The sequence below is a fragment of the Phoenix dactylifera genome, chromosome 14 (genome assembly GCF_009389715.1).
Source record: "Phoenix dactylifera cultivar Barhee BC4 chromosome 14, palm_55x_up_171113_PBpolish2nd_filt_p, whole genome shotgun sequence".
Taxonomy (NCBI): Eukaryota; Viridiplantae; Streptophyta; class Magnoliopsida; order Arecales; family Arecaceae; genus Phoenix; species Phoenix dactylifera.
This window is the reverse complement of record NC_052405.1, coordinates 3,494,651-3,521,373: the sequence shown is the minus strand read 5'-3', so window position 1 is coordinate 3,521,373 and position 26,723 is coordinate 3,494,651. Positions and strand designations below refer to the sequence as shown.

General features: G+C 46.6%; 1 protein-coding gene across 1 annotated transcript; it reads left to right on the top strand.

Annotated features, from left to right (window-relative positions):
• Positions 1–857: 857 nt before the first annotated feature.
• Positions 858–24,521, top strand: LOC103697738. Its single transcript, XM_039133345.1, has 7 exons — positions 858–2,118; positions 9,962–10,106; positions 10,241–10,294; positions 10,404–10,495; positions 23,441–23,676; positions 23,818–23,991; positions 24,069–24,521. Exons 1-7 carry the CDS (start codon positions 1,145–1,147, stop codon positions 24,164–24,166), a joined length of 1,773 nt encoding a protein of 590 aa, XP_038989273.1. The 5' UTR covers positions 858–1,144; the 3' UTR covers positions 24,167–24,521.
• Positions 24,522–26,723: the final 2,202 nt, after the last annotated feature.

The window sequence follows — 26,723 nt, the reverse complement described above, 5'->3', positions numbered from 1 at the left end:
AGGAACGATAGGATCTTCGAGGGTAGGAGAGTCCCTCCAAGGGTTGTGGTGGATAAAGCTATCCGTCAGGCCAGTGAGGTATCCAAGACTACTATGATTGCTTCATCTGAGGTAGCTAGGGACATCTGGAGTTTCCTTTCTGCTGCTTTAGCGCCTAAGTATGTACTCACATTCTGGGAGCCCCCACCTATTGGCTACCTTAAGGTGAATTTTGATAGCAGTCTGTCCATTGGTGGAGGAGACATGGGTGCTGCCTTTGTGATTAGGGATCATAAGTCCAGGCTGGTTGTGACTGGTGGGCGACGCACCTTCGAGTTATCTGTTCTGAGGACGGAGCTTAGGGCAGCATGAGAGGGTGTTTCCTATGCGAGGCAAGTTCTAGAGGCCCAATGCGTTATCCTGGAGGGGGACTCAGTGGATGTGGTAGAGTGGATTCTATAGGAGAGGCCGGAAGTCTTCGACCATTCGCTTTTAGAGAATGCCAGACGGTTATTATAGGAGTATGCTGTGTTCCAGATTGGTTATGTGTTCCGGAAGGCGAACAGAGCTGCTAATTGGGTTGCCTCCTTTGCTGCTTATCACTTTGGAGAGATTTTGTGGACTCATTATGTACTTGATTCTCTACCTTTGTGGAATATTTTGGCTCGTGACTCTGTTGACAATGCTCACGCAAGATTAGTATGAGCGGCCGATTTATCAAAAAAAATAAAATAAAATAAAATAAAAACAGCAGCAAGCAAGCAAGCGTACGTCCTTGGAGCCAATTCCATATAATTTTAATTTTTTTATGCAAATATAATACATTTGTACTGCACGGAGAAAATGCCTTATTCTTACCTTATTCGATTTTAATTTTCTCTGGAGAGAGGGAGATAGAGAGTATGGTCGGCGGTGCGTATTGCGTTGCGGGGCCCCACCCCCTGGAAACGTGTGAGGTGCTACTTAACGGAGACGTCACCTCCCGTCACGGTTCTGTAGATAATAAGTCACGGGCGGTTCCTACCGTCACGCATTTAAGCGGCCTCCCGTGGACGATCCGGCTCCTCCCTACTAACGTCGTCTGCTTCCCGTCCCGTTGCGTCTCCCCTCCGCCTGGTTCGGATCCGGAAACCCTAACCCTAACCCTAACGCCGCCACCGTCCCCATGGCATCTTGCGATGACGACTTCGCCCTCCTCGGGGACGAAGCGCAGTCCCAGCCGACGCCGCCGCCGCAGCACCAGCAGCAGCAGGCGGGCGCTTTCGTGGCGGCCCACCGCTACGTGACGAAGGGCCCGCTCCACATCTCGTCCCGCCCCCTTGCCCCCCTCGCCACCATCGCCAGCCCCAAGAAGGGGGTCGCCGGTGTGGGCGGCGCCGGCCACGAGGACCCCGAGGACTTCGGTGAGGCCTTCGGCCAGACCGACGCCTCCAATCGCCCCGGGGGCGCCCCCGCCTTTCCGGAGGTCAGCCCCCCCCCGCACCACCACCACCACTGCTTCGCCGACGATGCCAACCCCTTCGGCTCCCCGCAGCCCGACGACGACAACGATGACGTCGACAACAACCCCGAGCACAAGTCCCGCGGGGCCGCCACGTCCTCCGTCCACCTCCACCCGCACCAACACCACGGCCCGCCTCCGGCCTCCCGGCTGGACCCCAAGCGCAAGGACCGGGACGATCTCAGCGACGGCGAGTCGCCCTACTGCTACAACAGCGCGGCCAAGAAGGGCCGACACATGTCCTCCTCGGGGGACTACCGCAAGGACCGGGAGGAGTGGAGCGACACGGCCATCGGCAGCCTCCTGGACGCGTACACGGAGAGGTACGTGCAGCTGAACCGGGGGAACCTCCGGGGGAGGGACTGGGAGGACGTGGCCACCCTTGTCAGCGACCGCTGCGACAAGCAGAAGGCCGGCAAGAGCGTGGAGCAGTGCAAGAACAAGATCGACAACCTAAAGAAGCGCTACAAGGTCGAGTGCCAGCGACTCAGCAGCGGTGGCCTCGCCGTCAGCCACTGGCCCTGGTTCAAGAAGATGGAGCAGATTGTCGGCTCCTCATCCTCCTTGAAGGCTCTTGCCGATGAAGACACGTCCGGAGCCATAGGTGGCTCCGCTGTGGTCACGAGGCAGATGAAAAGGTCCGTTCTCCCTCTTCCCCTTGTCTTCTCTACAATTTGACTCCTTTCTTTGTTCGTGCATTCTGGCTTGTTTTATGCTAATGCTTCCTTAGTAAAAATCCTGCATTTCTCCTTCCGTCTAAAGAGAGATTAGATTCTGATGTTTGATTGAGCTGCCAAAAGGTAGATTCTCACGAGCATTTCCAGTGTATTGAGTCAAAAAATCATCGTTTATGATCTCCAGATGAGGTTTGGTCATCGGTCCGTAGCTGCAGTGGAATTTTATTGGAATTTCTAGGGGCCCTAAGCAGGCAGAGTACTGTCCCTTTTCACGAACAAAAGCAACCAGTCTATGCTATATAATTATTGCAAATTTATAGAAGTTCCCAGACTATGAATGATTTGGATGTTATAATCATGACTTAATTATGATGGTTCCTCTGACTGGATTATAAACCATAAAAAGAAGTGTGGATTTTGAAGTTCTGAACTGAAGATATGAAAAAAAGTATGGTACATGCACTTAGCAGAGGGAAATGATGTATGCCATGATGAAGAGGGGAATGAACATGTCTTCAGATGGGAGGACATGTTATTAGCTTCTAGCAAAACATTGAGTTTTATGTTTGAAGGAGGCAGATGGAAAAGTCTTTTCATTCAACAAAATAGCCATGTGTGTGGAAAGCAGCTGTCGCTCAATCAGGATTTGGAAATAAGGGCGGGGTGGGGTGGGGTTGAGGAGGGATGGTTCACTCTAAATGTGACACAACACAGGAGTACAGAGATGCCTTGGCCTCTAAAATGGAATTAATGCAGCGACAATGTGAAATTTAAGTCGTAATAGTAACCTAGTCTCAATTAAATAAATAGAGATCAAAGGATTTGAATATTCTAAGCTTTTGCTGACCTATCTAACTCTTTTGATCTAAAACAATGTATACTAGCTTTGCCAACCAATCTAACAGTCGTAAAGGGCAGTTTAGATATTTTAATTTTTGTTGGTTGCTGATGCTTCTGTAGGCTGTTGCCATTACTGTCAGTTGCTGTGAGTTGATCTCAGAGTAGGTTTTTCCTGCATTGATATTGTTGCTTGACATGTGCTGACAAGGGAAGAAAGAAACTGGGAATTTAGGAAGAAGCATAGAGAATGACGAAGAAAAGGAAGAAATAGGTAAGGTATGGAGAGGAGCAATAACATTTCCACATTTGATGGGATACAACGCCTGGTAGGAGAGCTCAGTGAATTGCTGCTGCTGTTGCCTTCAAAGAAAATGAGAAAAAAAGAACTAAGAAGAAGGAAAAAAGAGGAAGAGGGATTGCAAATTTGATGTGTTGGCATGTAAAATGCATTCTGAGAAACATAAAAGCAAAGAGAGGGGCTAGATGAAAAAATCTAGGAGACGAAACAAATAGAAATGTCAATTAAGAAAAGTAAAAAGAATAGTGGAGGTGACCTGGCAGCTTGATTGAAAGATAAAAGAAAGAAAATCTGTTACAACAGAATGAGGGCAATAGAAAGGAAAAAAAAAGGAGGGTTTCTTATTAGAAAAGGAAATGAGAGGGGGATTGTGTGATAGTGAAACAGGTTCTAGACTTACAAATTAAAATGAGAAGGTGGAAACATGCATTTTATAGAACATTAAAGGAAATTGTTTCCAGTAAATTCATGATTACTTGTTCAATCCATTGAAACATACTATTGTGAAAATGAAATGTCCTGATCAGATCTTTCATATTATATAGTTGGTTCTGTATTACTCTATACTATATTAAAAGGGCATCCGAGGTCTCCTTGGGTGTGTTAATTTTGTCCACACATGAAATATTATTTGATTCACTAAATAAACTTTATTATATAACAATTATTAACATGGGTTGTTTCAAAAAGTAAAATATGCATCCAATTAACCGATTCTCTCTATCTCATCCAAGTCCCACATCTTAGCTCCAATTCCTTCATCCTATCCTCACTAATATCTCTTTATGTGGTAAACTTATTTCCTCTATCTCTATTTCCCTATATAATGACCTTTTCCCACTCAATCTCCATCATTCGCAAATATTTAATCCTCTCTCTCCAGTCAATATTTCAAAAGTTTAATGCTTGTTTATTTTTATTATTGTTAATTTTATCTTTTATACCAATAATCAATTCAAAGCTTTATTTAAAAATAAGATATGTTATATAAATTTATCTTAAAAGATATTGAACTAAACTTGTTTTACTACCACGTGCAATGCTCGTGCTCCATATTCTACTCACATCTTAAAGGTGTTGTGACATAGACTTTTGGGATGTGATCACCACTTTCACTGTTAGATACTTATCAGAATTCATATTGAAGATGTGCTATCTCTAGTTACGTACATTGCTATGATGGGGAATAAAGTTCGCTGTCTCGGTACCAGATCCGTACCAATACTTTATCGATATGATCCTGCTAGCAGAGGTTCCTATGTGCTCGTTTAACCTACTTGAAAAAGATGGGAATTCCAACTCATCTAAGTTGATGAAAACTGCTACTAACTAGGGGTGCAAATGGGTCGGGTCGGGTCGGGTCCTGGGTGACCCCGATCCGACCCGGTTTTTTGTTCGGGTCCCAACTTTGGACCCAGACCCGACCCGGTTGAAGATCGGGTCGGGTCGGGTCGGGTCCGAGTTGGGTCCGGGTCGGATCCGGGTCCGAGTCGGGTCGGGTTCGGGTCCGAATCGGATCCAATTTTTTTGTATTTTTGGGAAAGAATTTGGGCAAATCTAATTTGGTCATATCATAATTATTAGGTGCTGGGTGACCCATGACTTGAAAGACTTGCAATTGATCTCCAGTCGGAACAGATGACCCCGACTTACTAACTAAGTCGGTCTACAAGCCAAATTTCATATCACACTATTTTTTGTCCATATGACTGATTGGACGGAACTTGGTGTCTCCCAGCTCCCCTCTCACGAGGACAAAAAAAATCCCAGACCTTCTTCCAAAATCCAATTCCATTGCAGAAAACTGGCACATGACCCATATTCAGTTCGGTGTTCCCTCACTTCCTCCCTGTAAAAGTTAAAAAAACAGAAACCAAAAACCGAAGGAAAAAAAAAAGAAAGAAAAGCCAGCTACCGAGACACGACCCAGAGGTATCAACAGTGTAATGGACCGAGAGAGGATCCTGACGGACCAATAGTGCTACGACCCACACAAAAAAAAAGAAAAAAAAACTCTCTTTTGCTTTTTCCCCCTCTCTCTTTCTCTTTTCGGGTCCATTCGGGTCGGGCCAGGTCCGTTTGGTAAACCCAGACCCAACCCAGAAAATGATTCAGGTCCAATTTTAGGACCCGACCCGGACTCGCGGGTCCTAAAATTCGGGGTCGGGTCGGGTCTACGCGGGTCGGGCCGGATCGGGTCTCGGGTCAACCCGACCCATTTGCAGCCTTACTACTAACTAGTGGGACCAACCTCTATGGTAGAGCTTGAAATCTTTACCGACAAGGAATTTCACTATCTTAGGACCGTTATAGTTACGGCTGCCGTTCACCGGGGCTTCGGTCGCCGGCTCCCCTGTCATCAGGTCACCAACTTCCTTGACCTTCCGGCATTTTAATACAATATCGATACGTCCAGTACGACGGTCGGTTCGGCATATCGAGTGTCGATACGTCCTCCATGCCGCATGCCAATTCAATACCAATATTGTACATTACAGTCGGTATGCACATGTATCGATCGCTACGGCGAACCTTGATAGTGAAACTCTTATTATATTGGCAAAGGCTTGTGTTTGTTGGTGGATGGCTCACCCAATAATTTAAAGATGATTTTTAATGAATATGGGAAGTGCTTTGGTGGTTCTACAGGAGCGCTTAGTTTTATCGAAACTTGTTTAAGCAGGTACTAACCTCTTGATTTCTTCTTTGATAAAGAAAGAAGATAGATCGAATTACAACCATCTATGTTGCTTCGCTCTTGAATTGATCACACATATGGCACATGATGAGCACCATCTTATGGTTTTCTTGGGTCTACAAACATCCATTGCATTTTCCTTCCTTGTGAATTAGTTACATGCATTCTGCATGCCCAAGTAAAATTTTGTTGGTGCATGGCATGCTCTATATAACATTTCTCAATTACTAGGATCATGGTCATCTATCAAATTTCCTGTCTTAGTTAGTGGTTTCAGAAGTATCCGTCAAATATGCCTTTTCTCTAAAAGAATATTTTACTTTGTTTTGGTTTTTTCCTCTTTTCTTTCTTTTAAGAGTGAATCAAGAAAGTGAAACAACTAAAAGAGAGTATGGTTTTCATACAGAATATTTCTAACATGTTGTCAGTTGATGAATTCACAGGCATCTGTTAAACATTCCCTACTCTTGAATTAACCACATGCGTCACACTTGCCATGTTTGACTACGTATTAGGGATGACAAAAATACTAACCTGACCTGAAAACCCTACCCAACCTGTTCATGTCTTGGCTGGGTTTGTGTCAAGGGTTTTTCTTTCTTTCTTTCCTTTCCCTTCTTTTTTTTTTCTGGTAGAAAGGGCCCATAGACAGTGGGCTATGCAATGGGTGATAGTCTTCTCCGAAATACCCCTAACGCTCCAAACCCCAGTGATGGCGGGATTTGATCATAGACTCATAGGTCATTTGGTACAACTTTCAACAACTTTACTAGCTTGGGAAGTTGGCATCTTCCACGGGTTTTCAATTTGGATCAGGTAGGTCACATTTTACATGAATTTTATACAGCTTGGCACGGATTAAAGCTTTTATCCGACTCCAAGTTATGAGGGTAAAGTTTTAGCTGGGAGGAGTAATATTGGGCCATGAACCATGGGATAATCTTTTTGAAGCGTGACAAGTCTCTTTTAAAATGTAGAAATGGAACCAGGATCTTTTTTTCCTTCAATTGTATTGAGAATTCACCATAGGATTGGGTTTTGGCTTGTATAGAGCAAAGGACATTATCGTTAATCATGTGGATCAGGTTGGGTTAGGGAGTCAACACATGGGTGGGTATCAGCTGAAACCAATTGATGTCAGGTTAGATCAAGGTTTATGTGTTCCTATGCTGATTTGTTCATAACCCAGTCGAACCTGATCCATTGCCAACCTAACTATATATGATGGGGAAGCATTTGATATCAAATTACCAGTGAGAGGGGATTCCATTACATTTTTATAGTGAATTTCTAATTTCAATTAAAAAAAAATCACATTCATTAGGTAAAGACTCTTCTGCTCACGACTCATTGCTTGCTTTTGAGAAACTTCCAGCTTGCATATTGGCTTGTTTGCTTGCTGTAACTCTAATTTGGTGGAAACCAGTATGGAAGGTGGCTTGCTTCCATCAGAACTCTAGATATTATATATAATGCTATTTGGATATTCTGCTTGTGGTTACATAGTCTGTGTAATTTGCTGCATGATTTTACCATTGCAAACCTCATCAGATTGCGTTTTTCTCGATTTTCTTGATTGCTTAAGATTGGGCTGGTGCTGTTGCTGACTGAATCTTGATTATTTCAAATTTCAATACATGATGGCCTATCTCTGGATGAATTCTTAAAGGAGCAATTCAACGTTTGAGATTTAAATTTGAAGTGGCATGAGGATAAAGATTAGATGGTTCCTTATTGATGTGTTGTCAGAGGTCCTATTAGGAACTCATTATTTTGTAATAATATATGTAGTTAATGCTGGGCAATCAAATTGTGCTTTGTTCATAGGTCAGAGTCACTCTGATGATTTGATATTTTGGCACCTTTTCTTTTTTTGGATTAGATAGAAACAAGACATAGAAGGCTGTTGTTTTGTGCATTATAGTCATATGCTGGCAGCTAAAATTTTAACCACATTTTTTTGTTGAGGTTGAGTTTGGATCATTCTAAGCTAGGTGATGGGAGGTGGCATGCACCTTGAAAATTTTTGTTGGTCATCTGATTCAGTAATAATGCATCTGAAACAAATAGACTTGCTATCTTTCACTTTGGCTCTGTTTGGTCCCTAAGAGAAGAATAAATCAGTAGAAAGAAAAGTAAATTAAAGGAAAGAAAAGAAAAGGAAGAAAAATAAAAGAAAATTGAGTGTTTTCATGTTTGGTTAAAGTAAGAAAATTGCAAGGAAAGTTATTTGAGAAGGTGGTTAAGATATGATTAAGTTATCTTGAGCCATTTGTCTGTGTTTTGTTTTCTTTCAATTCACTACCATGGAGAAGAAAAAATTTAGGCTTGTTAGAGATAAATTTGGTCCTATATATTATTTTTAATTTTCTCTTCATGATTTTTTTTACCTCCAAACAGCAAGAAAGAAGATTCATCCCTAACAAACTTTCATCTCTTTCACTTTTCTAGCAGCCAAACAGAGCCTTAGTTCTCATGGACTAAGCCAAGAATGGAATTTGGCATGGGATGAGATGTTTGTAAGAATCTCCATTTTATCTTTTGTACCTTTTTCACACCTTTTGAAAGGAAATTCCACTTCTGTATCCCTATTTGACTAATACTTCTTATACTAAAGAATGCACAGTTTTGTTGTGGATGTCATACCATCCCTTGTTGAAACTTGTTGCTATTATTCGATGCCAAACTTACGTCATTCTAGGCATATACCCAATTTTAAGTATTCCTGTTGATGCTAACTTATATTAGTTTTTGAGTAGACTTCAAATCTGAGTTTTATCCCAATTCTTTTTTATCAATCTCCATCCTTATGCATCACAAGCTTATGATCATTATAGAGGAACTCAAATAAGTTCTTCGTTGATTAAAGTACAAGTGATGCTTTTGTTCTCGCTTTTAAAGGTTTGAAGGTAGCAATGATCTAGATTTGAAACTCTAGAAGTCCATCCTTGCACTGCACCAAATTTTAGCATAGATGTAGACAATGGATATGTTCATAGCTTTAGGTTGTTACCAACTTACGGTCGCTCATATTATGGGGAGTTTGTTTCAATAGTGCATGTGCTTCAGAATCAAGGTTCGCCGTGTCGGTACCGAACTCCATACTGGTGCTACACTAGCATAGTATCGGTACGGTATGATACGGAGTTTTTTTTTGGCGTACCAAGGGTCAGTACGTCATCCATATCGGTACCAGTATCAAACCGGTACGGTACGGTACGTTTAGTACTGTTCAGTTCGATACGGTACGACATACAATGCAGCCCTTTTCTATCTGTGCATTCACCATGCAATCTAATTTATAACCTTGCTAACATAGAGTTCTGATGCCACTAGAGAGTGTCAATGTTGTGCATTTTATCACAGTTCTAGTAGATGGTAAAGTATATCGTCTTCAGAAGTGAAAGAATCTTTTTGGGAAATTTGGAGTCAATGGAGTCTTCTGTGGCTGTAGGGAAGCTGTATGGGTTCACCAGGCAGGGGTTGTAAATTGTAACAAGCTGAACATGTTCTGTGACTTTGCTAGAATGTTGGTAACTTAAAACATTTAGTTAGATCTTAGTAGCAGGAAATTTTTACCAGAACCCTTTTCCTAAGCTTCCAGAAACTTGAACCTTCACCTGCTTCTTGAGTGCTTCTTCACTTCAAATGGTCTTAGGATACTGATGTATCAAGGCCTGCTTCTGCACCCCTCCCATTCAAGCAACTAACAATTAGATAGCCCTTCTCGTCTCCTACCATATCCAATGAAAGAAAAGTACTGACTTGAAGTAAGTTTGCTAATTTTTTTTTATTTGCAGGGAAACATTTATCATGCAGTGAGTTTAGGTTATGTTTTGGATGCCTTACTTTCTCAGCAGTCTACTAATGCCTTTTTTGTTTTGATTGTTTCTCAGCAAGATATATTTACGTACATACACATATGTATGCAGACAAATTCTCAAACAGGATTATACTTGCATGTGCAGATACTCACTTGTTGCTTCTGGCCACGTAAACTTAACAAATAACTCAAAAATGAAATCATTAACAAATCCAAGGTGGAAGAGAGTGGTTTTGAAAATTAGTGGTGCTGCATTGGTTGGGGCAGGTCCCCAGAATGTTGACCCAAAGGTTGGTTATATTCTGTCTTACTTTTAAGGCTGAAGTACAGAACTGTTTTTAGTCTATCAGATAGATACAGTCATACACCATGATGAACTGCACTGGATGCATTCCTAAAGTTGGATTTTGTTCTTTCTCTTCAGGTAACCATGCTGATTGCAAGGGAAATTGCAATGGCTAGCCGTGTTGGCGTAGAGGTATTCTCGGTTCTTCTTGACATCTGGTGGAATGCTAATGCAATCCCATGATTCAGCTTCTAACTTTGTTATATTCCATTGTGCTATCCTGGTTTGTGCTGTTTATTAGGTGGCAGTTGTTGTTGGAGGTAAAAATTTCTTTTATAGCGATACCTGGGTAGCTGCAACTGGCATTGATAGAGCTACAACATACCAAATAAGGTGATGCATTTCCTTCTCTATAATTAGTATTAATTCAACTTTTTTTGTTTTACTTTTTTTATGTAGAATTCTTCTGTCATAACTTGCTGTTGATTTATCTTTGTACTATGCGTAAATACTTTCTCCATCAATAAACTATTAATAAAAGATTTTTTTTTGGCAAAAAAAAGCCACTTATTTTCCATTTTTGCAGATTCAGACCACTTTTACTCATTTATTTACCTGTTTGCAATAATGACCTAGTTTTACAAATTTTAGATGTGTTTGCCACTGGCTACAGAGATATACTTCTGCCGTATGTTTAAGTGCTATGGATACATTTCTGCTGTATGTTTGAGTGAAGTCAATGCAAATATTTTTGATAGTGCATCCACTTTTTTCCTTTTATATGAATGCGCAAAATTTTTATTATTGAATGCACATATTTGTTGGACATGCAACGCACATTCGTGGCTTGGAATGTATCTGTGCAGCCAGGAGCGAAAGCATCCGAAATGTTAAAAATGGATCATTCTTGCAGGAAAAAAGTGGTCCAGATTTGAAAAAACACATATACAATGTATCCTTTCTGCAAAAATCCTTTAGAAAGTTGCATTATAAATAAAAAGGTGGTAGCATTAGTCAATTTTAATGTGAATTTATAGTCGATCAATTTATTGTTTTCTGAATTATGGGAAGTGAGTTTTAGAGTATTTCTCATAGGGAATGAAGTCAATATGCTAGATTTACACCTAATGACAATGGCGCTATATTACATGTAATTTTGACAAACTTTATACATATAGGCCATGTTTAAGGTTACTAGAAAGAATAAATCAACAGACAATTATTGTTATTGTTGTGGTTCAAATTTGGCCCGAGGGTGACCACGCCGGAGGAGTCGAAGGAGCTGCCGGAATGTTGAGAAAGAGGGTGAGCCACCTCCCGTGCGACGGCGTACCTGCACAAAGCCTTATCGGTGGTTCCGGTGAGGGCCCTCCGACGCTCAAGTTAGGGTGGATCTCAGATGAATCAAAAGTTCCTTAGGCGTTACCTGTTGGGGCTATTTATAATCCCTGTAGAGGTGCCCAGGTGGCAGAGGTATGGCCCGTTCTCATCATGAGAGGAGATAGCTTCAAGCCAGACGACGCGTAGCTAGAGCTTGCTTGAGGCGCATGGTGCAGTCCTCGTGAACGGTAAGGCGTTGAGAGTTGTAACAGGGTATGGCTGGAGCAGCATGGCGTTATCCTTGATTGTCGTTGGCCAGCAAGCGAAGCATGGCATGGACGCGTTGCAATGTACGTCTCCGTAGGCGGGCATGGGCACGCTCATGGACGCGGCCGTAGGCGGGGCCGAGCTCGGTGAGAGGTCGCATCATATATTTGGCAAGGTCGGCTTAGCTTCCTTGGTAGAGTGCCCCGAGCTTGAGGGTCCGGGCGTGTTGATGGATAAGGCGCCCCGAGCTTGGTCGGGGCGAGTCGGCGAATATAAAAGGCGCCCCGAGCTTGGTCGGGGCGGGTCGGCGAGTATAGAAGGCGCCGAGCTTGGTCGGGGCGGATCGGTAAGTATAGAAAGCGTCCCGAGCTTGGTCGGGGCGGGTCGGCAAATATTCTTGGGGTCGAAGGAGCTTTTGGGCTCGCAGTTGACACAGCAGGGCGTCTCGAACTCGGGCCCGAGACGTTATTATAAGTATCAGAAGAAGTTGCTGTAGGTCGTGGTAGTGGAGAGATTCAGCAGAGGTCGACTGAGCCTTCGGTGGAGTCCAAAGTCGGGCTGGTTCTGAGTTGGACTGCGGTTCTTTTTGATTGGCGTTGTGGTTTGCTCGGCCGAGATAGGACGATCCCTTACCTTGAGCAGGACGATCCATTTTGCCCCCCCCCCCCCTAATGACAATGGCGCTATATTACATGTAATTTTGACAAACTTTATACATATAGGCCATGTTTAAGGTTACTAGAAAGAATAAATCAACAGACAATTATTGTTATTGTTGTGGTTCAAATTTGGCCCGAGGGTGACCACGCCGGAGGAGTCGAAGGAGCTGCCGGAATGTTGAGAAAGAGGGTGAGCCACCTCCCGTGCGACGACGTACCTGCACAAAGCCTTATCGGTGGTTCCGGTGAGGGCCCTCCGACGCTCAAGTTAGGGTGGATCTCAGATGAATCAAAAGTTCCTTAGGCGTTACCTGTTGGGGCTATTTATAATCCCTGTAGAGGTGCCCAGGTGGCAGAGGTATGGCCCGTTCTCATCATGAGAGGAGATAGCTTCAAGCCAGACGACGCGTAGCTAGAGCTTGCTTGAGGCGCATGGTGCAGTCCTCGTGAACGGTAAGGCGTTGACAGTTGTAACAGGGTATGGCTGGAGCAGCATGGCGTTATCCTTGATTGTCGTTGGCCAGCAAGCGAAGCATGGCATGGACGCGTTGCAATGTACGTCTCCGTAGGCGGGCATGGGCACGCTCATGGACGCTAGAGATGGGCACTGGGCCGGGCCGCCCACGGCCCGGCACGGCACGGCACGAAGCGGGCCGTGCCTGGCACGGCCCGCCAGCTACAGTGACGGGCCGTGCCTGGCACGGCCCCTTTGATAGGGCCGTGCTGGGCTAGCGAATCCTGGCCAGCGGGCCGTGCCAGGCACGGCCCGCTTCGGGCCTGGGCCGGCACGGCCCGGTCTAGGCACGCGGGCCAAGCACGGCACGGCCCGCGTGCCAGCACGGCACGGCCCATAAGGGCCTGGGCTGAGCTGGCACGCGGGCCTGGCACGGTCCGGGCCTGGGCCCGGCTCGGCCCGATAAAATTTTTTTAATACATTAATAAATTATGAACACTAAGAAATCTTGATTTATGAATATAAAGCCACCTTAATGGTGGGGGGTTTGGCATAGACCCCTACCAGTTTATTAATTTCAATCAAAATGGTACATGAAGGGAGGTTTGGACCTTGGTCTGACCTCTAGATTCTAGAATACAATAAGAAACTAAGAAAGGGCCGAGGTTTGGACCTTGGTCTGACCTCCAGAATACAATAAAAATGTACAATTATAAAAAATTAAGAAATCTTACTAATCATCAGTGATTCAGTGAATCAGTATTCACTCTTCAGTCTTCAGTCTTCAGTCTTCAGTCTTCAGTAGTGTTTGTATCATCATCATCAGAGGATGTTGTATTATGTCCACCTTTATCTTGAAGTCTTGCCTCAGCATCCAGCCAATCCTTGAAGCAGAGAAGCATCTCCACCGTTTCGCCCGTCATCCTACTTCTCTTTTCGTCAAGAACACGCCGACCTGCACTAAAAGCGGATTCCGATGCTACCGTGGACATCGGCACAGCTAAAATATCGCGTGCAATTGCAGACATAACAGGATATTGATTTCTAACACTCTTCCACCAAGATAATACATCTAGATTCTCTATTTGATTTTCATAGAGAAGGAGAGAATGAGAGAATGAGGTTTGGTGTGGTGAGAATGAGGGAGGAATGGGCTATTTATAGAAGCCCAAAAATTTTTTTTTCCCAAAATACCCCTCAATTCAGCCGTTATAGGACTGTTGGGAGGGGCAAAACCGTCTTTTTCCCGAAAATAGCCGTTGGAAACGGCTATTTTCTTCCCCCCTCTCCAGACGGGCCGTGCCAGGCACGGCCCGTCTGGAGCCGTTACGGGCCGTGCCAGGCACGGCCCGTTTAGAGACGTTGCGGGCCGTGCCTGGCACGGCCCGTTACCGCCCGTTACGGGCCGTGCCTGGCACGGCCCGTGCCGTGCCTGGCACGGCCCGTTACCGCCCGTTACGGGCCGTGCCTGGCACGGCCCGTGCCGTGCCGTGCCCGGCCCGGCCCACCAATAGAGGGGCCGGGGGCCGGGCCGGGCTTGCCTTCCGTGCCTCACGGGCCGTGCCAGGCACGGCCCGTTTAGAGTTTTGGCCCGGGGGGCCTGGGCCGGGCCGGCCCGGCACGGCCCGTTGCCCAACTCTAATGGACGCGGCCGTAGGCGGGGCCGAGCTCGGTGAGAGGTCGCATCATATATTTGGCAAGGTCGGCTTAGCTTCCTTGGTAGAGTGCCCCGAGCTTGAGGGTCCGGGCGTGTTGATGGATAAGGCGCCCCGAGCTTGGTCGGGGCGGGTCGGCGAATATAAAAGGCGCCCCGAGCTTGGTCGGGGCGGGTCGGCGAGTATAGAAGGCGCCGAGCTTGGTCGGGGCGGATCGGTAAGTATAGAAAGCGTCCCGAGCTTGGTCGGGGCGGGTCGGCAAATATTCTTGGGGTCGAAGGAGCTTTTGGGCTCGCAGTTGACACAGCAGGGCGTCTCGAACTCGGGCCCGAGACGTTATTATAAGTATCAGAAGAAGTTGCTGTAGGTCGTGGTAGTGGAGAGATTCAGCAGAGGTCGACTGAGCCTTCGGTGGAGTCCAAAGTCGGGCTGGTTCTGAGTTGGACTGCGGTTCTTTTTGATTGGCGTTGTGGTTTGCTCGGCCGAGATAGGACGATCCCTTACCCTGAGCAGGACGATCCATTTTGCCCCCCCCCCTAATGACAATGGCGCTATATTACATGTAATTTTGACAAACTTTATACATATAGGCCATGTTTAAGGTTACTAGAAAGAATAAATCAACAGACAATTATTGTTATTGTTGTGGTTCAAATTTGGCCCGAGGGTGACCACGCCGGAGGAGTCGAAGGAGCTGCCGGAATGTTGAGAAAGAGGGTGAGCCACCTCCCGTGCGACGGCGTACCTGCACAAAGCCTTATCGGTGGTTCCGGTGAGGGCCCTCCGACGCTCAAGTTAGGGTGGATCTCAGATGAATCAAAAGTTCCTTAGGCGTTACCTGTTGGGGCTATTTATAATCCCTGTAGAGGTGCCCAGGTGGCAGAGGTATGGCCCGTTCTCATCATGAGAGGAGATAGCTTCAAGCCAGACGACGCGTAGCTAGAGCTTGCTTGAGGCGCATGGTGCAGTCCTCGTGAACGGTAAGGCGTTGAGAGTTGTAACAGGGTATGGCTGGAGCAGCATGGCGTTATCCTTGATTGTCGTTGGCCAGCAAGCGAAGCATGGCATGGACGCGTTGCAATGTACGTCTCCGTAGGCGGGCATGGGCACGCTCATGGACGCGGCCGTAGGCGGGGCCGAGCTCGGTGAGAGGTCGCATCATATATTTGGCAAGGTCGGCTTAGCTTCCTTGGTAGAGTGCCCCGAGCTTGAGGGTCCGGGCGTGTTGATGGATAAGGCGCCCCGAGCTTGGTCGGGGCGAGTCGGCGAATATAAAAGGCGCCCCGAGCTTGGTCGGAGCGGGTCGGCGAGTATAGAAGGCGCCGAGCTTGGTCGGGGCGGATCGGTAAGTATAGAAAGCGTCCCGAGCTTGGTCGGGGCGGGTCGGCAAATATTCTTGGGGTCGAAGGAGCTTTTGGGCTCGCAGTTGACACAGCAGGGCGTCTCGAACTCGGGCCCGAGACGTTATTATAAGTATCAGAAGAAGTTGCTGTAGGTCGTGGTAGTGGAGAGATTCAGCAGAGGTCGACTGAGCCTTCGGTGGAGTCCAAAGTCGGGCTGGTTCTGAGTTGGACTGCGGTTCTTTTTGATTGGCGTTGTGGTTTGCTCGGCCGAGATAGGACGATCCCTTACCCTGAGCAGGACGATCCATTTTGCCCCCCCCCCTAATGACAATGGCGCTATATTACATGTAATTTTGACAAACTTTATACATATAGGCCATGTTTAAGGTTACTAGAAAGAATAAATCAACAGACAATTATTGTTATTGTTGTGGTTCAAATTTGGCCCGAGGGTGACCACGCCGGAGGAGTCGAAGGAGCTGCCGGAATGTTGAGAAAGAGGGTGAGCCACCTCCCGTGCGACGACGTACCTGCACAAAGCCTTATCGGTGGTTCCGGTGAGGGCCCTCCGACGCTCAAGTTAGGGTGGATCTCAGATGAATCAAAAGTTCCTTAGGCGTTACCTGTTGGGGCTATTTATAATCCCTGTAGAGGTGCCCAGGTGGCAGAGGTATGGCCCGTTCTCATCATGAGAGGAGATAGCTTCAAGCCAGACGACGCGTAGCTAGAGCTTGCTTGAGGCGCATGGTGCAGTCCTCGTGAACGGTAAGGCGTTGACAGTTGTAACAGGGTATGGCTGGAGCAGCATGGCGTTATCCTTGATTGTCGTTGGCCAGCAAGCGAAGCATGGCATGGACGCGTTGCAATGTACGTCTCCGTAGGCGGGCATGGGCACGCTCATGGACGCTAGAGATGGGCACTGGGCCGGGCCGCCCACGGCCCGGCACGGCACGGCACGAAGCGGGCCGTGCCTGGCACGGCCCGCCAGCTACAGTGACGGGCCGTGCCTGGCACGGCCCCTTTGATAGGGCCGTGCTGGGCTAGCGAATCCTGGCCAGCGGGCCGTGCCAGGCACGGCCCGCTTCGGGCCTGGGCCGGCACGGCCCGGTCTAGGCACGCGGGCCAAGCACGGCACGGCCCGCGTGCCAGCACGGCACGGCCCATAAGGGCCTGGGCCGGGCTGGCACGCGGGCCTGGCACGGTCCGGGCCTGGGCCCGGCTCGGCCCGATAAAATTTTTTTAATACATTAATAAATTATGAACACTAAGAAATCTTGATTTATGAATATAAAGCCACCTTAATGGTGGGGGGTTTGGCATAGACCCCTACCAGTTTATTAATTTCAATCAAAATGGTACATGAAGGGAGGTTTGGACCTTGGTCTGACCTCTAGATTCTAGAATACAATAAGAAACTAAGAAAGGGCCGAGGTTTGGACCTTGGTCTGACCTCCAGAATACAATAAAAATGTACAATTATAAAAAATTAAGAAATCTTACTAATCATCAGTGATTCAGTGAATCAGTATTCACTCTTCAGTCTTCAGTCTTCAGTCTTCAGTCTTCAGTAGTGTTTGTATCATCATCATCAGAGGATGTTGTATTATGTCCACCTTTATCTTGAAGTCTTGCCTCAGCATCCAGCCAATCCTTGAAGCAGAGAAGCATCTCCACCGTTTCGCCCGTCATCCTACTTCTCTTTTCGTCAAGAACACGCCGACCTGCACTAAAAGCGGATTCCGATGCTACCGTGGACATCGGCACAGCTAAAATATCGCGTGCAATTGCAGACATAACAGGATATTGATTTCTAACACTCTTCCACCAAGATAATACATCTAGATTCTCTATTTGATTTTCATAGAGAAGGAGAGAATGAGAGAATGAGGTTTGGTGTGGTGAGAATGAGGGAGGAATGGGCTATTTATAGAAGCCCAAAAATTTTTTTTTCCCAAAATACCCCTCAATTCAGCCGTTATAGGACTGTTGGGAGGGGCAAAACCGTCTTTTTCCCGAAAATAGCCGTTGGAAACGGCTATTTTCTTCCCCCCTCTCCAGACGGGCCGTGCCAGGCACGGCCCGTCTGGAGCCGTTACGGGCCGTGCCAGGCACGGCCCGTTTAGAGACGTTGCGGGCCGTGCCTGGCACGGCCCGTTACCGCCCGTTACGGGCCGTGCCTGGCACGGCCCGTGCCGTGCCGTGCCCGGCCCGGCCCACCAATAGAGGGGCCGGGGGCCGGGCCGGGCTTGCCTTCCGTGCCTCACGGGCCGTGCCAGGCACGGCCCGTTTAGAGTTTTGGCCCGGGGGGCCTGGGCCGGGCCGGCCCGGCACGGCCCGTTGCCCAACTCTAATGGACGCGGCCGTAGGCGGGGCCGAGCTCGGTGAGAGGTCGCATCATATATTTGGCAAGGTCGGCTTAGCTTCCTTGGTAGAGTGCCCCGAGCTTGAGGGTCCGGGCGTGTTGATGGATAAGGCGCCCCGAGCTTGGTCGGGGCGGGTCGGCGAATATAAAAGGCGCCCCGAGCTTGGTCGGGGCGGGTCGGCGAGTATAGAAGGCGCCGAGCTTGGTCGGGGCGGATCGGTAAGTATAGAAAGCGTCCCGAGCTTGGTCGGGGCGGGTCGGCAAATATTCTTGGGGTCGAAGGAGCTTTTGGGCTCGCAGTTGACACAGCAGGGCGTCTCGAACTCGGGCCCGAGACGTTATTATAAGTATCAGAAGAAGTTGCTGTAGGTCGTGGTAGTGGAGAGATTCAGCAGAGGTCGACTGAGCCTTCGGTGGAGTCCAAAGTCGGGCTGGTTCTGAGTTGGACTGTGGTTCTTTTTGATTGGCGTTGTGGTTTGCTCGGCCGAGATAGGACGATCCCTTACCCTGAGCAGGGCGATCCATTTTGCCCCCCCCCCCTAATGACAATGGCGCTATATTACATGTAATTTTGACAAACTTTATACATATAGGCCATGTTTAAGGTTACTAGAAAGAATAAATCAACAGACAATTATTGTTATTGTTGTGGTTCAAATTTGGCCCGAGGGTGACCACGCCGGAGGAGTCGAAGGAGCTGCCGGAATGTTGAGAAAGAGGGTGAGCCACCTCCCGTGCGACGGCGTACCTGCACAAAGCCTTATCGGTGGTTCCGGTGAGGGCCCTCCGACGCTCAAGTTAGGGTGGATCTCAGATGAATCAAAAGTTCCTTAGGCGTTACCTGTTGGGGCTATTTATAATCCCTGTAGAGGTGCCCAGGTGGCAGAGGTATGGCCCGTTCTCATCATGAGAGGAGATAGCTTCAAGCCAGACGACGCGTAGCTAGAGCTTGCTTGAGGCGCATGGTGCAGTCCTCGTGAACGGTAAGGCGTTGAGAGTTGTAACAGGGTATGGCTGGAGCAGCATGGCGTTATCCTTGATTGTCGTTGGCCAGCAAGCGAAGCATGGCATGGACGCGTTGCAATGTACGTCTCCGTAGGCGGGCATGGGCACGCTCATGGACGCGGCCGTAGGCGGGGCCGAGCTCGGTGAGAGGTCGCATCATATATTTGGCAAGGTCGGCTTAGCTTCCTTGGTAGAGTGCCCCGAGCTTGAGGGTCCGGGCGTGTTGATGGATAAGGCGCCCCGAGCTTGGTCGGGGCGAGTCGGCGAATATAAAAGGCGCCCCGAGCTTGGTCGGGGCGGGTCGGCGAGTATAGAAGGCGCCGAGCTTGGTCGGGGCGGATCGGTAAGTATAGAAAGCGTCCCGAGCTTGGTCGGGGCGGGTCGGCAAATATTCTTGGGGTCGAAGGAGCTTTTGGGCTCGCAGTTGACACAGCAGGGCGTCTCGAACTCGGGCCCGAGACGTTATTATAAGTATCAGAAGAAGTTGCTGTAGGTCGTGGTAGTGGAGAGATTCAGCAGAGGTCGACTGAGCCTTCGGTGGAGTCCAAAGTCGGGCTGGTTCTGAGTTGGACTGCGGTTCTTTTTGATTGGCGTTGTGGTTTGCTCGGCCGAGATAGGACGATCCCTTACCCTGAGCAGGACGATCCATTTTGCCCCCCCCCCCTAATGACAATGGCGCTATATTACATGTAATTTTGACAAACTTTATACATATAGGCCATGTTTAAGGTTACTAGAAAGAATAAATCAACAGACAATTATTGTTATTGTTGTGGTTCAAATTTGGCCCGAGGGTGACCACGCCGGAGGAGTCGAAGGAGCTGCCGGAATGTTGAGAAAGAGGGTGAGCCACCTCCCGTGCGACGACGTACCTGCACAAAGCCTTATCGGTGGTTCCGGTGAGGGCCCTCCGACGCTCAAGTTAGGGTGGATCTCAGATGAATCAAAAGTTCCTTAGGCGTTACCTGTTGGGGCTATTTATAATCCCTGTAGAGGTGCCCAGGTGGCAGAGGTATGGCCCGTTCTCATCATGAGAGGAGATAGCTTCAAGCCAGACGACGCGTAGCTAGAGCTTGCTTGAGGCGCATGGTGCAGTCCTCGTGAACGGTAAGGCGTTGACAGTTGTAACAGGGTATGGCTGGAGCAGCATGGCGTTATCCTTGATTGTCGTTGGCCAGCAAGCGAAGCATGGCATGGACGCGTTGCAATGTACGTCTCCGTAGGCGGGCATGGGCACGCTCATGGACGCTAGAGATGGGCACTGGGCCGGGCCGCCCACGGCCCGGCACGGCACGGCACGAAGCGGGCCGTGCCTGGCACGGCCCGCCAGCTACAGTGACGGGCCGTGCCTGGCACGGCCCCTTTGATAGGGCCGTGCTGGGCTAGCGAATCCTGGCCAGCGGGCCGTGCCAGGCACGGCCCGCTTCGGGCCTGGGCCGGCACGGCCCGGTCTAGGCACGCGGGCCAAGCACGGCACGGCCCGCGTGCCAGCACGGCACGGCCCATAAGGGCCTGGGCCGGGCTGGCACGCGGGCCTGGCACGGTCCGGGCCTGGGCCCGGCTCGGCCCGATAAAATTTTTTTAATACATTAATAAATTATGAACACTAAGAAATCTTGATTTATGAATATAAAGCCACCTTAATGGTGGGGGGTTTGGCATAGACCCCTACCAGTTTATTAATTTCAATCAAAATGGTACATGAAGGGAGGTTTGGACCTTGGTCTGACCTCTAGATTCTAGAATACAATAAGAAACTAAGAAAGGGCCGAGGTTTGGACCTTGGTCTGACCTCCAGAATACAATAAAAATGTACAATTATAAAAAATTAAGAAATCTTACTAATCATCAGTGATTCAGTGAATCAGTATTCACTCTTCAGTCTTCAGTCTTCAGTCTTCAGTCTTCAGTAGTGTTTGTATCATCATCATCAGAGGATGTTGTATTATGTCCACCTTTATCTTGAAGTCTTGCCTCAGCATCCAGCCAATCCTTGAAGCAGAGAAGCATCTCCACCGTTTCGCCCGTCATCCTACTTCTCTTTTCGTCAAGAACACGCCGACCTGCACTAAAAGCGGATTCCGATGCTACCGTGGACATCGGCACAGCTAAAATATCGCGTGCAATTGCAGACATAACAGGATATTGATTTCTAACACTCTTCCACCAAGATAATACATCTAGATTCTCTATTTGATTTTCATAGAGAAGGAGAGAATGAGAGAATGAGGTTTGGTGTGGTGAGAATGAGGGAGGAATGGGCTATTTATAGAAGCCCAAAAATTTTTTTTCCCAAAATACCCCTCAATTCAGCCGTTATAGGACTGTTGGGAGGGGCAAAACCGTCTTTTTCCCGAAAATAGCCGTTGGAAACGGCTATTTTCTTCCCCCCTCTCCAGACGGGCCGTGCCAGGCACGGCCCGTCTGGAGCCGTTACGGGCCGTGCCAGGCACGGCCCGTTTAGAGACGTTGCGGGCCGTGCCTGGCACGGCCCGTTACCGCCCGTTACGGGCCGTGCCTGGCACGGCCCGTGCCGTGCCGTGCCCGGCCCGGCCCACCAATAGAGGGGCCGGGGGCCGGGCCGGGCTTGCCTTCCGTGCCTCACGGGCCGTGCCAGGCACGGCCCGTTTAGAGTTTTGGCCCGGGGGGCCTGGGCCGGGCCGGCCCGGCACGGCCCGTTGCCCAACTCTAATGGACGCGGCCGTAGGCGGGGCCGAGCTCGGTGAGAGGTCGCATCATATATTTGGCAAGGTCGGCTTAGCTTCCTTGGTAGAGTGCCCCGAGCTTGAGGGTCCGGGCGTGTTGATGGATAAGGCGCCCCGAGCTTGGTCGGGGCGGGTCGGCGAATATAAAAGGCGCCCCGAGCTTGGTCGGGGCGGGTCGGCGAGTATAGAAGGCGCCGAGCTTGGTCGGGGCGGATCGGTAAGTATAGAAAGCGTCCCGAGCTTGGTCGGGGCGGGTCGGCAAATATTCTTGGGGTCGAAGGAGCTTTTGGGCTCGCAGTTGACACAGCAGGGCGTCTCGAACTCGGTCCCGAGACGTTATTATAAGTATCAGAAGAAGTTGCTGTAGGTCGTGGTAGTGGAGAGATTCAGCAGAGGTCGACTGAGCCTTCGGTGGAGTCCAAAGTCGGGCTGGTTCTGAGTTGGACTGCGGTTCTTTTTGATTGGCGTTGTGGTTTGCTCGGCCGAGATAGGACGATCCCTTACCCTGAGTAGGACGATCCATTTTGCCCCCCCCCCCCCCCCCCCCCCCCCCCCCGGGCCCCACATCAGTTATAAATTATGATATGTGCTCGTTTCACTAACTTTATCTGATACTGTCAAGCCCTCAGTCCCAAACTCATGGTGTATCACATGATGAGAATTTGCCATGAAATAGATGGGCTGGGGAATAAGAAACAAAGAGAAGATAATTCAACAACCAAATATTATTAAAATTGGATGGTTATTGGCTATGACATCGAGTTCATAGGATGAGCTATGATGATGCAACTATGCACAGCACGGAACACAAGCATAAAGATAAACCGATATTTGTAGCTGACATGTCAAAAGAAATCAAGTTATGATATTTCCGACAAGCAAGCCTGTGGCAAGATTAGAAACGAGTGAGATAAGGCCATATGAATGTCTGTGGAAGCAACATATGGTAACGAAGGGTATTACAATGAACATTTGGAAAACTTGTGATCCACCTTCATGAAGAGTTCTACATTTTCATGTGGATGACTTGAAGAGAAGGGCATGGTTTGATGATGCTACTCCTGTGCAAATGCTGACATGATATTGCTTTGATTGTTGACGTGTGTCTGTCAAAATTTAGAAGACCAATTATCGTTATCAGCTTATAATTTAGAGGACACATGTCACTTGTGGGAGTGATCTCAGTTCAAAATGAGCTCCAACACGATAGGCAGTATCATGATGGTTTGGGTCATACCTAAACTTCACCCTGAATAAAAATGATTCTTTGTAAAGGAGAATCACTATCTGATGAGACATTACAGCACAGATTGGTGACATGGAGAATTTGCAAACAAAGCCGCTTGGTTGTGTACAGGGTAATTAACACAAAGTCATCAAACAGGAAAATTAAACTGCAGAACTTATGTTATCTGAAGGCTGTTGTATGCCCTTTCACAAATGTACTAGGATGCGTATTCTGTTTGACACATTGTTTCTCTCTGCCAGTGCAAGACAAAGATATTAAAGCTTTTTAACTCCCAGAGATTAGTCTTGCTAACCTTGTCATTATATGTGAATCATGACAGTATGATGGCATCGGTAATGAATGCTCTATTGCTTCAAGCATCATTGGAGAAGATTGGCATTGAAACACGTGTACAGACTGCATTAATGATGCAAGAGATTGCAGAACCATACATAAGGCGACGCGCTATCCGTCATCTTGAAAAAGGAAGAGTCGTTATATTTGGTGGAATTGGGGCTGGGACAGGAAATCCACTTTTCAGCAATGACACGGCAGCTGCCCTGAGAGCTTCTGAAAGTATGTTCCTATATACATAACAGAAAAAACTCACAATTTGACTATCTTAATCTGAAAGTTCGTGCACACTCTTCCTCTCTCCTCCTTTACTCACATTGTCCTGATGTCAAGTTCTCTGATGTTTTGTATCCACGTTGGCAGTTAATGCAGATGTTGTTCTAAAAGGTACTACCGCAGATGGTGTTTATGATTGTCATTCCAGAAACAGCAATAATGTTGCATTTGAGCACATTTCATTCAGGGAGTTAGTTTCCAGAGGCTTTACTGCCATGGATATGACAGCAATTACATTCTGTGAAGAGAATAACATTCCAGGTTAGTTCATTAATTCTGATCCATATTCGTATTCTATTGAACCTTGACAACGTTGGTTTCCTGCTTCTGTCTTGCAGTTGTTCTCTTTAATCTTCTAGAACCTGGAAACATTTCAAGGGCACTATGTGGAGACCAAGTCGGTACATTAGTTGACCAGTCCGGGCGAATAAGCTGATGAGTTATAATGCTTTGCCTACAAAACGGTGCCAAACCTTGGAGATCTATGTGACATCAAACCTCTTTTTAAAACGAGTTCATTTCATGCTTCAACTTTAGTCTGCACTTTTGCTTAAGTGGGGCTTCGCCAATCCGATGCTTGTGTCAGAGGAGGCCGGCAACTATTGAGGTGTCTATCCTTGTATAATGTGATAGCTAGGATTTAATTAAATAACAGAAAAAATTAATAGAAATATGGTGAACGAAATGCTATAGTTATATTGGACATTAAATGTACAAAATTGTGATATATTTGTCTAACATGATTGTTTCATAAAAAACTACTATTTATTAAGATTTATATAGCGCAAAAATACAGAAATTGTTTTCCTCGCAAAAATACAATTACAATTAAAGTTTCTTTTGCATAAAAAATTCTTTTTATTCTCACCTTGGTTGATGAGGTTGTTGGAATTTCATATTTATTTTGCTTCTCCTATCATAGAAAAAAAAAAGGGAAGAAAAGGTCGAAAACGATTATTACAAAATAGGATAAGCAAATTTAATGGAATTTTTTTTTATTCTCTATCATTAAATTTGGGTTTTCCATACAGAAAAATATAAGTTAAACAATTTGTAGTGTGGCTACTGTTGGTAAGGCTTGGTAAAAAATATGGGCATATAAAATGATACCAGTACTAAGAAAAATTAATGAACAAAATAAGTAACGTAATGGGATTGTAGTAATCAAAGGTAGATCATCTTATGTAGATTTTTTTGTGGGCAGTATTGATAATAGGTTTCTGCGAAGCTCATGGCATAGTAAAACCAAAAAAATGTAAATGTCTATTGCTATTCTTTTTGATGATAAATATAAATGAATGTTATAGTAAGAAAAGGCTAATAACTAAAATTAAGCAAAAGTTAAGTTGTATTGGACATTAGGTGATTTACAAAATGATGTTTTTATTTAGGGCAAGAATCACCACTGTACTTTGAAGCTCTTTTTAAGCCATCCTTTGTAATACGTTTTGATTATCAGTAAAAGATCTTCTCTAAGACCCTACAGTTAAAAATATGTTAATATTTCTAAAGGCACAAAAAAATTTACCCAACCTACCGCAAAGCTTTATTGAGATATCTTTTGTATAAGTGGGTGATAGTTCTTATCCATAAAGTGCAAAACATAGCATGCATACTGAAGCTAACCTTTAAAAGTTTTAGAAACTGAAATTTAAAATTGTCACAATCAGATATATAAAAGCAAATGGTTACCTGCAACACCTATTTGATTTTATCAACAGAGAGTTGAGAAAGTTTCTTTTCTGCATCATGATTTATCAGTAAAGTTTCTAGATCAGGAAAAGTCTATAGCATAATGAAAACTATTTATTTATGATTTGAAATATTATAATAATATCAAGAATTACCTGTACATATCATATTCAGTTGTTTTGCAAACTCTAACATACTTGTCACGACATTTATAAAAAGGCAGACAATGACACATGGGACTTCAGCAAAGGCAGAGCTTCACCTTATGAATACTTGGAAAATAATAAAATCAATTTATGTCAAGCTGCTAGATATGAAGGCACTAATAGCATACCTTGGAAGAGTTTTTTTTTTCTTCTTTTTTCCATTACAACTTTAGCACAAATAGGGTTCTGGTTGACATAAGAACTGGGGCACCATACAATTTATCTACTCTTGAATGACTCGTGGAATATGCAAAAGGAACAGCATGCAAAATGTGACACGTGCATCCCTCATGTGACACATTTTTTAGCCAGTTAAAAAAATTACAGTAAAAAACCACATACAATTTATCTACTCTAGAAAGGCTTGTGGTACAGTGGTACATTAATTACTATTAATGATGAACTCTCTCTACATTTACGAAAAGAATGAGGTTTGCTTTTTTTTTTTCTTTGGCTTTGGGGGAGCGGGGTTTGGAAGGTGGTGGGGGACCGAGTCTCTGGTTGCCACATGGAAGTGCATCTTCTTTTATGTTCCACCACCGAAATCTCCAAAGTTTGCCGTCAATTCTAAATCTACTTTCTCGAGTCTCCTTCTTGATTCCTCATCGGAAATGTTGGCGAACACCTCGCCGGATCGAGGTAAGGACCTGAACCTCTTCTTCTTCCTTGTCTGTCGGTTGGGTGGTTGTTGTCACCATGTAATTTAATCGGCAATTCCTTGAGATCCATCCAAAATAGGAGTGCCCTGTTTTGGCATTCTTTACTTCCTTGACCACTGTCGCTGGCTACCGAAATAAGCTGAGCTGCACCGCCCTTGGGGACCTTTGTGGTCGTGTGACTATAGTTGGATAGATAGCCACGATGAAGGGTCGACTTGAAGAGTTTGAAGGTGGATGATGCGGATTGATCTTCTTCCTCCTTCCTTGTGCCGGCAGACCATCGTCGTTGGCAAGGCCGTGGCCGAAGGGCCGCCCGAGGCCATCATCACCGGGGGCTGGGCGACCTTGGCCTTCCACCCTCTGATCCGAGAAAAGAAAGGAAGAGATGGACTCTCCCCTATTTTGAAAAAGAAAAAAAGAGAGTTTTCTCTCTCCT

Excerpts from the sequence above, each read along its gene's own strand:
- LOC103697738 (XM_039133345.1), top strand. The coding sequence starts at position 1,145 with ATGGCATCTTGCGATGACGACTTCGCCCTCCTCGGGGACGAAGCGCAG. Across the intron at positions 10,107-10,240 it reads CCCAGAATGTTGACCCAAAG|GTAACCATGCTGATTGCAAG; the intron begins GTTGGTTATATT and ends CTTTCTCTTCAG. Across the intron at positions 23,677-23,817 it reads TGCCCTGAGAGCTTCTGAAA|TTAATGCAGATGTTGTTCTA; the intron begins GTATGTTCCTAT and ends CCACGTTGGCAG.